This window comes from Leptonychotes weddellii, chromosome 9 (genome assembly GCF_054177405.1).
Source record: "Leptonychotes weddellii isolate Sample4059 chromosome 9, ASM5417740v2, whole genome shotgun sequence".
NCBI classification, from domain to species: domain Eukaryota; kingdom Metazoa; phylum Chordata; class Mammalia; order Carnivora; family Phocidae; genus Leptonychotes; species Leptonychotes weddellii.
The window spans coordinates 76,109,488-76,121,191 of NC_138377.1; the positions used below are offsets into that span (position 1 = coordinate 76,109,488).

Consider the following 11,704-nt stretch of genomic DNA (forward strand, 5'->3'; position numbering starts at 1 on the left):
AACTTTATTTAGGCATGGGTTGTAGTGCTGTTGACATCAATCCAATTATGTTCATTCCCTTGTATTTTAAAGATTTATTTTATTTACTTCTTTGAGAGAGAGCGAGAGAGCATGCATGTGCTTGAGCAGGGGGAGGGGAAGAGGGTGACAGGAATCTCAGGCAGACTCTGCTCTGAGCACAGGGCCTGATGCGGGGCTTGATGGGGGGCTTGATCCCATAACCCTGACACCAGGACCCAAGCTGAAACCAAGAGCTGGACACCTAACCAACTGAGCCACCCAGACACTGCTATTCCCTTGCATTTTAAAGTGCCTATGATGTGCCCAGCACTGGTACAAATCCACTAAATGTTGCTACTACTATGATTAGACTAGCTCAAGATTAATTCTTTTTTTGCATCTAAGAATCTTAATACCAAAATTGGTACAAGAAGCAGTGGGGTTTTTTTAAGATTTTATTTATTTATTTGAGAGACACAGAGAGAGAGCACAAGTGGGGGAGAAGCAGAGGGAGAGGGAGAAGCAGGCTCCCTGCTGAGCAGGGAACGGGTCGCAGGGTTCGATCCCAGGACCATGGGATCGTGACCAGAGCTGAAGGCAGACGCCCAACCAACTGAGCCACCCAGGCACCCCAAGAAGCAGTGTTTTAAGTGAAAGATTTTCAGAAAAAATGTGGAACTAGTTGAGTAAAGTAGGGAGGGGGTCATTGAGGACCCCCCCCCCACCGAGGGAAATTGCTTTTCGGTCCTTATTGGGATTAGAAGAGGAAGAACAGTTTTGATGGAATGGTAATAATTCAATTTTGGACATATTAGAAATGAATTACCTAAGGATAGACAAATGAAATGCCTAAGGATAGACAAATGAATATTCTTCCTGGAGTTTCTAAGAGAGGTCTGGGTTGAAATGGAGTTAGAAATCATCAGCATACAAACAGTAGTTGAAACCATAAAAGTGGACAAAATTAGTTGGAATTTGTAGAGTATAAAGCAAAAATGGCTGAGGACCACACATTTAAAGCTTGGCAAGAAGATGGCTAACAGCAGAAGAGGAAGGGAAGGAATCCAAAGGAAAACCTGAAGAGAGTGGTGTCATGAAGCCAAAGGAGAAGAAAATTTCAATGAAGGTAAAATGGTCAAATGATCTATAGTGGTTTTGAACTTTGTTAATTTAGCTAAAATGGAATTGATTTCCCAGAATTCCTTTCCCTGTATGGCTCCCTGTGATGGTTGGCCAACAAGAGAGATTTGTGTGAGATTTGGAAGTTATACAGTGAAGACTTCTGGTTAGAAGTGTTGAGGGGTAGACAGGTTGAGGGGAGGAAGTCCAGTTCGTCCTCACTGAAGAGAAGTTTAAAAATAAGGACATCAGTCAGATAGATAAAGTATTATTTGGTCCTACAAAGGCTTTTGTGGGGTCATATGCCATGCTCAGAGGAATCTACCTAGTCTTCAATACAGAAATCTAAGCCTCATCTTACACTAGACTAGAATATAAGGTCTCGAGCAGAGACTACACCTTGTTGTACCCCAGGTGCCTAACAGTTACTGGCACATAGTATTAAGCAAAGGATTTGTTAAATAAATAAATCCATTCTACCCCACACATTCCTGGCCTATATTATAGGGGCTACCATGGTGATGAGATTGCTACTTCTACTAAGATAAAGACTTAAAATGTTCACCTCAGAGCAGGGACAGTCCTTTACAAAAAGAATTCCAATTAATAAATATAGAAGGAACAAGAGAAATAGAACACCACTTTAGTAATTACTGCAAACAAGATTCACTGATGAACTATAATTAATGGAGGAAAGTTTAAGAAGAAACAAGATATTTGCATAACCTCACAGTATCTCCTTCCAAGTACTTATTACTTATAAAGGGGGAAAAGAGTTAACTTCACAGTGGAGAAACCTGGTCACCATCACCTTAACTAAGGGATCAAGGTTAACATCACCAGTTATGACATATATCACTATGATATATCTCCTGATATGATGTGCTGGGAAGGCCACTTCACCTCACTGGTATTCTTCTAAAAGTTCATTACCTTAATATGATAATGAGAAAACATCAGGTGAACCTATTCTGTAAAATACCTGACCAGAACTCCTCAAATATACCAAGGTCTTGAAAGACAAGGAGACTAAGGAAACTATTACAAGCAGAGGAGATTAAGGAGACATGACAACTAAATGCAATATCGAATCTTGGTCTGGAACCTAGAACAGAAAAAGGACATTAGTGGAAAAACTGACAAAATCCTAGTAAAGCCTATACCTAAATTAATAGCATATTACCAATGTTAATTTATTAATTTTGATTATTATATCTTGGTTATGTAAGATGTTAATACTAGAGAAAGCTGGGTGACAGGTACCTAGGAACTACCTTTGCATCTCTTCTGTGAGCCTCAAATTACTTTAAAATAAAAAGGTAAAAATGTTTGGGGCGCCCAGGTGGCTCAGTCAGTTAAGCGTCTGACTCCTGATTTCGGCTCAGGTTATGATCTCAGGGTTGTGAGATCAAGCCCTGTGTTGGACTTTGCACTGAGTGTGGAGCCTGCTTAAGATTCTCACTCTCCCTCTCCCTTTGCCTCTCCCCTCCAGCTCATGCATGTGTTCTCTCTGGAAAAAAAAAAAAAAGGTAAAAATTTTCATCCCACCCTAAGTCACCTAAATAGGAAAAATACAAATGTAAAACATTGTGAAATTTCTACTTATAGTAAAGAACAGAAATCTCTCCAAAAGTGGCCTTTAAAAAGGCTTGCATTCATACACTGAACAGTTTTTCTTTTCTTTCCTTTTTTTTAAAGATTTTATTTATTTATTTGACAGAGAGAGAAACACAGCAAGAGAGGGAACACAAGCAGGGGGAGTGGGAGAGGGAGAAGCAGGCTTCCCGCAGAGCAGGGAGCCCGATGCGGGGCTCGATCCCAGGACCCTGGGATCATGACCTGAGCTGAAGGCAGACGCTTAATGACTGAGCCACCCAGGCGCCCCCTGAACAGTTTTTCTATCCTCAAAACTGAACATCATGGCTGGGACATAAAGAACATGAAAACTTTTGTTGAAAAAAGAAATGAATCCCTTTGGAAACATTAGGCCAACTAGTATAGTACAAAGTCTCAAGAAATGAGGTGGATTGAGACCTACTGATTCTCTGAGGTTTTAAACCTTTGAAAGTATAATAAATACGTTTTTTAAAAATTTAAAACTTTCATATTAAATTTAAGACACAATTACAATATATAGATAAATTATAATAAAGCAAAATGAATGTAGATTCATAACAAATAATCCATGTTGAACTTTAAAAAAATAAAAGTTAGTTATTACAGTAATACAGTAGGTAGAAGCTGTACTGTTGTTATAAGTTTTTTTCTTTCCTTCTTGAATTATTTTTTATATACCTTATGTTATAATAAAACAAATATTAATTTTTCTGTTTCCAAGTGGCAACACATTAGTTTGAGTTCCAGTATGGTATTTGAAGATGTAAGTAATAACTGGAGATCAAAGGGGGAAACTATGCTCTAAAATAAAAGCTCAATACAAACTATATGTGAAAAAAATTTTAATTTTGTTATATCACAACAATATCTAAGTCGTAATGTCACTTGCAAAATGTTCCTGAAGAATGCTCATTATTATCTGGCATAGAGCTTCAATCTCTTCCTTTGGAATAGTGGGGTATTCCTTTTTTTTTTTTTTAAAGATTATTTATTTATTTATTTATTAGAGAGTGAGCAGGAGAGAAACAGCATGAGAGGGGAGAGGGTCAGAGAGAGAAGCAGGCTCCCTGCTGAGCCGGGAGCCCGATGTGGGACTCGATCCTAGGACCCTGGGATCATGACCTGAGCTGAAGGCAGTCGCTTAACCAACTGAGCCACCCAGGCGCCCCTAGTGGGGTATTCCTATAGCAGGGATACTCAGGGCAGGGATAAAAGGAATGAGAAGAATAATGGCTTCATTACCAGTGAAGCTTGGTTTTTCAACCTGGGAATATTTGTCTTTAGACAAAAAAGGTTTTGCTTGTTTTTGGTTTTGTACAGCTATTATCACATGGCTCTGGGCTGCTAGAAGGATAATTTGGGGGAAAATGGGAGGAGGTAAAATCAGTCTTCATGGAACTTATCATTTATTACCTGGTGATCTTATGAGGAACTAGTTAGAATGGGCAGGGATTTCTGTCCTGTTCATTCATTGATGTATCCTAATGTCTAGAACAGTGTCTGGAACATAGGAACTCAACAAATATTTGTTGAATAAACTTCCATTCCGGTAGAATTGAAACCAGATCATTTTCATTAAGGAGTTAAAAAATGAAACAGCCTGCATAGATCATTCATTTGAAAAAGTCAGCTATAGAAAGCCAAGAGGGGATGTTGTTAAATACCTATAAAGAAGTGCTTTGGAAACTTTAGCGTGCATATGTAACACTTGATTCAATAGGACCCTGAGGATGGGAGCTGTGATCCTGCACTTCCAACAAGTTACCAGATGAAGCCAATTCTGCTGGTCCTCAGATTCACTCTGAGCAAAGCTACTCAAAGATGCTGCTTAATGAGCATCTACTTTGTGAATATCATATGTAAGATTTATTAAATAGTATTTCTTTACTCTGTCTTATTAGGTTTATTGAATTCTGATTACCAGGCTCAATGGATGCTCCAATCCAGATCTGACTGGACCATTCCTTTCTCTTGGCTCCAAGAACATTACTCTACAATGATTATCCTCTGTCTCTTCAGCTCTTCCCTCTCAGGCTTCTTTTGGACTCCTCTTCCTCCTTCTATCCCTTAAATGTTCCTGTTTTCCAGGTTTCTTTCTCCAACCCTCTTCTGTTTGTATTTAATGGAAATCCTTTGTTATCTCTAATTCTTTATTCTTTTGGGGTTTCTAGGTATACAATCATCTAAAAATAGTATTTCTAAATTATTTATTTATTTGAAGGAGAGAGAGGAAGAGAGCAGGGGGAGGCGCAGAGGGGAGAGAGATCTCAAACGGACTCTGTGCTGAGTATGGAGCCCTACGCAGGGCTAAATCTTAGGACCCTGAGATCATGACCTGAGCCACCGAAATTGAGAGTCAGATGCTTAACTGACTGAACCACCCAGGCGCCCCTCTAGTTTTAATTTCCAAATAAATTTTTGTTGGTTTTTTTTTATTGCTATTATTTTAGATTTTTTTTAGTTCAATTGTTATTATTAGTTCCAGGTGTACAATATAATGATTTAACAATCTATACATTACTCAGTGCTAATCACAATAAACATACTCTTAATCCCCTTCACCTGTTTTTTTTTTTAAGTCTTAGAAATTGTTTTATTAGTCTCGAAACCAACTGTCTGCAATATTCTGTTTGTAGAGATCCAGATCTTCTTACATCCCAGGCTGATTTCGTGGGTGCTCAGAGTGGTCTGGTAGATATCCAGCTCAATTCTGGGGACTAGTTGGAATAGGATTCCCTACTCCTCCACCATCTTTTCCCCCCTACCTCTCCCCTTCACCTGTTTTACCCATCCCTCTCTTCTTTCCATATAGTCATACCCTATTTCTTATGATAGGATTTTTTTTCCTTATGATAGGATTTTTTTTTTAACGATTTTATTTATTTGTTTGACAGAGAGAACACAAGCAGAGGGGAGCGGCAGACAGAGGCAGAGGGAGAAACAGGCTCCCTGTTTCTGAGGAGCAGGGAGCCCAACGCGGGACTCGATCCCAGGACCCCGGCATCATGACCCCGAACCAAAGGCAGACGTTTAATGACTGAGCCACCCAGGCACCCACGATAGGATTTTTAATACATATTGTATATTGACATTTATTTTAAAACATTTTTGTTTCTCATTTTATGGGGAATAACAAATGCTTTTCCTTGTAACATAACGGTTTTTGGTTTTAGACAATTTTTACTTCAGTCGGTCAGTCACCCCCAGCTCAGTGTTTTTTATGTATGAATATATATATCTCCTCGTGCATGTTAAACACTCAGTAAATGACAGAATGTTTAGTAACAAATATTTGTAAAGACTTGAGTCATCCAACAGTGGAATGGGATCCCTTCTAGATAATAAATCCCCAGTAACTAGAAACGTTAAGTCTCAGTTGGGTACCCCCTTTCAGGGATGTTCTAAAAGGTGTTCCTGATTTGATGGGAGATAAATGAACTCTGAGGTCTCTCTTCTTTTTTTTTTTTTAAAGATTTTATTTATTTGAGAGAGAGAGAATGAGAGACAGAGAGCATGAGAGGGAGGAGGGTCAGAGGGAGAAGCAGACTCCCCGCCGAGCAGGGAGCCCGATGCGGGACCCGATCCCGGGACTCCAGGATCATGACCTGAGCCGAAGGCAGTCGCTTAACCAACTGAGCCACCCAGGCGCCCCAACTCTGAGGTCTCTCTTCTAACACTAAAAATCTATGGGACAGTTACTGATTTGAACATTCCTACATAGTGGAATCACCGCCTGGAGCAATGGCAAGGAAATGGAATAAAGGGACCTTTTTTTAAAAAAAGATTTATTTATTTAGGGGCGCCTGGGTGGCTCAGTCAGTTAAGCATCTCCCTTCAGCTTAGGTCATGATCCCAGGGTCCTGCTCCCTAATCAGCAGGGAGTCTGCCCTCCCTCTCCCTCTGTCTCCCCGACCCCCCATGGTCTCTCTCTCTCTCTCTCTCAAATAAATAAAGATTTGAGAGAGAGAGAGAGAGCTCACTTGTGAGTGAGTAGGGGGGACAAGCAGAGGGAGAGAATCTTCTGCCGCTGAGTGAGGAGCCCAACCTAGGGCTGGATCCCATGACGCATGAGATCATGACCTGAGCTGAAAGTGGATGCTCAAATCAAGAGCCAGATGCTGAACCGAGTCACCCAGGCGCCCCCTAAATGGACCCTTTAATCAAATGATGTTTGATTAAAGAGCTTTTTTTTATTTTTTTATTTTTATTTATTTATTTATTTATTTTTTTAAAGATTTTATTTATTTATTTGACAGAGAGAGACATAGCGAGAGAGGGAACACAAGCAGGGGGAGTGGGAGAGGGAGAAGCAGGCTTCCCGCGGAGCAGGGAGCCCGATGTGGGACTCGATCCCAGGACCCTGGGATCATGACCTGAGCCGAAGGCAGTCGCTTAACCAACTGAGCCACCCAGGCGCCCTAAAGAGCTTTTTTTTTTAGATCTTATTTATTTATTCGAGAGAGAGAGAGTGAGAGAGCACATGTGAGTGGCAGGGAGGAGCAGAGGGAGAGGGACAAGGAGACTCTGCGCTGAGTGCTGAGCCCGATAAGGGCCTTGATACCACGACCCTAAGATCATGACCTGAAGAGAAATCAAGAGTCAGAGGCTTAACCAGTTGAACCACCCAGGCGCCCTGATGTTTGATGAAAGTTAATGGTGGATAGGAGAAGCAGTGTTCATAGAATAGGCAATGGAAACAATAGTTCTCAATTATTTACCGTACAGCTCCTGGGATCTCTTTACCCTCCCACCCCCAGAGGCCTGTACCCATCAGGGAGGGAGACGGTAAAATTAGGACTCTACCAGGAAGTAAAGGATGCAGGAAGGGTGGGGGTTACAATGACAAAGTCAAGAAAGAAGTGAGATTCAGGAGCTGTAGAAAGAGTAGAAAGGCAAGGACCATGGGCCCCAATGGCACCTGAACTAATTTTTTCAGCCTGACTTTAAACATTTCCGTATTCCCTATGTCTCAGAGACAGACCACTAAGTAATTATCAACAGTATTTATTAGACATTTATACTTTGAGTTTTCCATTTCCAACTATTCCTTTCATTAATTTTTGCCAAAGAAATCGAAGCCATCCATTGTCAGCTTTCTTTGTCTTCAAAGTTCATCAGTGCCTGCACTGTAAAGAGACGGGGCTGTGAGGCTACAAAGCTAAGAATATTCAGGACATACAAATGTTAAAAGACTCTGCTTTTCTGGGTTCTAGGCTCCCACACAAATCTTTATGAACCTTTACTTTCATTAAGCCCTATGAGGCAGTACTCTCTGCCATAGATGAATTAACCCAGATTAAAGAAGCTACCTTGCTCCTTTTCCTCTCTTTCACCCTGTTTCTACCCAGAGAACAAGTGGGAAGGCAGGACTGAGGACAACTGGAAAGAACAGGATTAACCTTACGCAACATTATGAAGCAGGCAAAGCCTGTCTGTGACATCCTGCTCTAAATTTCATGTTTCACCGTTACAAATTCCTCTGATTGCCCTCCTGTGCCTGCCACACACACATTCCTCTTTCCTCATTGTTATTTTTACATTAAGCTGACAATTAGGTATGAGAAAGACAACACTAATCCCTATTAAATTATAAAAAATGGCCCCTAACTTTTCCAGTTTTTGTATTTTTAGAGGGAGAATTTATTAACGTCAATTCATCTCTCAGTGGTGACATTTCAAAGGAGCAATTTAGGGGAAATAATTTTGAGCAAGTAGTTTTCCACTTAAATTAACTCTACTATTTAAATAATGTACATACTTCTGTCTAGGCTGACACTAGAAGGGTCTGAAAGGAAGAAAAGCCTACAATTCATAAACCTCTTTTGGGGCCTGGAAGCAGTGGGCACTTGTGAGCTCTCTGCTCACTGTCTGATCCCCATTGCTATCCAAGTTGAGGGTAAGGCCCTACTGCTCAGGTCTGAAGTATGCCCTTCAGAGAGCAGAAACAGGTCCAAAAGGGAGAGCACTGCACAAACCGAGCAAGAGCCCACCTTATACTAACACCCAACACCTGCAAGTGGACACTTCCTCTTGGGAAACAAGCTCGGACCTCATAGGAGTTAGGTTTTCCCTACTGGAGAAGCAAGCTGTCAGTTTCTCTCTAGATTATAAGAAATCAGGACATAAGAATGTGACATACCAAACCAAGGAATTGCCTTTTTAAGTGCGAGGTGGAAATTCAGAAGCTGAAATGCCCAAATAGTGGACACTCTCCTCCTTCTCCCCAGTTATATATGCTAGTCCAATATGTTACTCCAACGTACTTAACCCCTGGTCCCCATGACTGCCCTGAATCCATACCTGCAAACTGCTGCAACCGCTTACGCTCCTCTAGGTTATACTGAAGTTTTTCTAGCAATTCAAAATATCGGAAGAGTGAATCTCTAGGCCAAACGACATGGTCATCCTGATCCATTTCCATTAGCCCAGGCAGATTCTGGTGCACATGAGTCTCCCAGTCCAACGGACCTGGAGGGAGGAATGCTTCTTAAAAACATGTCTAGATCTGTGGAAGTTGGATAAGAGCTAATAGATCCTATCATGTGGGAAGGAAAAGCAGGGATGCAAGAGTAAACAGGAATCAGGGAGGGGAAAGGGAACATCACTGAGAGACAACTTTTTACAGTAAGCAAAGACAGCCATGGCCACACTTACCCAAAGTGAAGCAGAAGTACAGGGGAAATGAAAGAAAGCACAAAGCAAGCAATTAAGACCAGAAAGTCAGACTGGTGGAGAAAACTGGGAAGTAGATATAGTGGGAGAGCTCCTATTAAGATTGGGATGTCTCCTGGAGGAGTCTGAATTCAAATGAAAGAAACTCTGCTTACCAATGGAATCTAAATATCTGGACTCAGAAGAAGAGGAATAGGAGGAAGATGAAGATGAGGAGGAAGAAGAGGAAGAGGAAGAGGAGGAGGAGGAAGATGAGGACTTCTTCGTTTTTGACAAGGAATCTTTTATTTTCAGTGCAGATGTTCTTGAACCCTCTTCATCAGCACTGTGTTTAGACTCTTCTTCAAAAGCTTTTGATAAGTCCAAAGATTCTCTTTGTTGGCTGGCATCTCTATAAGTGAAAGGAGATATTTTATTCCTTCAAATACATTTATGAGATATGACTAGTTCTTTCATTATGCCGGCCCTGGCCCTTGCCATCCCCTGAAGCTGGGACTTAAGGTCATGAGGGCCAAACTGCTCCCAAAATTTGAGCTTTTAAGCACTTCCAACTTCAACGATCCTGCGTGGTATATCCCTGTTAGTGCCCCTCACCACATAGCTTCTGTGTTCCATTTTACTCAGGCCCTGCATTCCACACTCCACCTTATTTTGCTAAGTTTTAGCTCCTCGCTCCGTAGCTCTATGCCTGTTACACCACAACTATAGTTTGCCCTCTCAGTTCTATATCTTGAGGGGCCCTGAGGCTCAGCTCTTACCTTTTTATCTTCCCCATCTACAGTCATTCCTTTGGTGATCTCTTCTCCTGAGTTTAAATGTCTTCCAAATGCAAATTTAAACCTCTAGTCCAGATTTCACTCCTCAATCCAGACTTGGATATACAACTTTTACTCACATATCATCACCAGCTGAATGTCTAATAGACATCTCAAATTCAACCCAAACTGAACTCTTTGCCCATCAAACCTCTTCCACTCCCAGCCTTCCCCATCTCAGCTAATCCATCCTTCCAGCTACTCTGGCCAAAACTTTGGAGTCATTCTCAACTCTTCTCTTATACTCCATCCAATCAACCAAGAAATCCTATTGATTCTACCTTAAAAATACATCTTTTCTCACTGGTACCACTGTTGTCTGAGCCATCATCACCTCTTGCCTGGATAGCTTTAGCCTTCTAACTCGTCTCTCTGCTTCTTCCCTTGTTCTTCTACAGTGCATCAACCGCAACCAGAGAAATCCTTCTTCAGTGTAAGTCACTTCATGTCACTGCTCTACTCTGCTGCTCTCCATTTCACTCAGAGTGAAAGCCTAAGTCTCTATAATGGCCCTCATAGCCCTACAGGATGAGGTCCCCATTATCTCTCTGACCTCATCTTCTAGCACTCTCCCCCACTGGTCACCCTGCTCTAGTCACAGTGGTTTCTTTGATGTTTTTCAAGCACATCAGCTGTTCCCTCTGCCTATGACACTCTTCCCATAGAAAGCCAAACAGTAATCCCCTCCCCTCCTCTAAGTCTTTGTTCAAATGTTACCTTTTCAATGAGGCCATCCTGACTACCTTGTTTAAAATTATAACCCATCTGCAATCCCCACCCTATATTACAATCCCTTTTCACCTATTTTATTTTTTATTTTTTCATAATGCTTATCATATTCTAATATATTAATTTACTCATTTTATATATTCATTGTTTATTGTCTCTTTCCCCTTGCCGGTATGTAATCTCCGTGAGAACAGGCATTATTGCCTATTTTGTTCACTGACACAGTCCAAGCACCTAATGAGTATTCAATATTTATTTCTTGGGGCGCCTGACTGGCTCAGTCAGTACAGCATGTGACTCGAACTTGGGATAATGAGTTCAAGCCCCATGTTGGGTGTAGAGTTTACTTAATAAAAAAAAGTTTATATAAATAATAATAATTATTTTTTTAAGTAGGCTCCATGCTCAATGTGGGGTTTGAACTCATGACCCCAAGATCAAGAGTCACACATTCTACCAACTGAGCCAGCCAGGTGCCCCAAAAATAATTATTTCTTGAATGGATGAATGAGTTTCTTGTTTCTCCTTCTGCTCACTTGTCCAGTGCTGAATACTCAGGGTCTAGAATAACATCTGTCTCATAGAAGGTACTTGTATCTACTGGCTATTTACCCCAAAGATACAAAAGTAGGGATCCGAAAGGGTACGTGCACCCCGATGTTTATAGCAGCAATGTCCACAATAGCCAAACTATGGAAAGAGCCAAGATGTCCATCGACAGATGAATGGATAAAGAAGATGTGGTATAGGGG

The 11,704-nt window shown here is 41.1% G+C and overlaps 2 protein-coding genes across 2 annotated transcripts in view; one reads left to right on the plus strand and one right to left on the minus strand.

Annotated features, from left to right (window-relative positions):
* Positions 1-11,704, plus strand: part of SERF2 (small EDRK-rich factor 2) — a 152,098-nt gene that overhangs the window by 78,386 nt on the left and 62,008 nt on the right. The gene's annotated exons all lie outside the window — the stretch shown is intronic.
* CATSPER2 (cation channel sperm associated 2) overlaps positions 7,771-11,704 on the minus strand; it is a 14,674-nt gene continuing 10,740 nt past the window's right edge. The window contains exons 11-13 of the mRNA XM_081829549.1: positions 9,564-9,799; positions 9,037-9,204; positions 7,771-7,862 (exon numbers count right to left, since the gene is read on the minus strand). Of these exons, the coding sequence (XP_081685675.1) occupies positions 7,825-7,862; positions 9,037-9,204; positions 9,564-9,799 (442 nt within the window). The 3' untranslated portion in view covers positions 7,771-7,824. The remainder of the gene's footprint in view (positions 7,863-9,036; positions 9,205-9,563; positions 9,800-11,704) is intronic.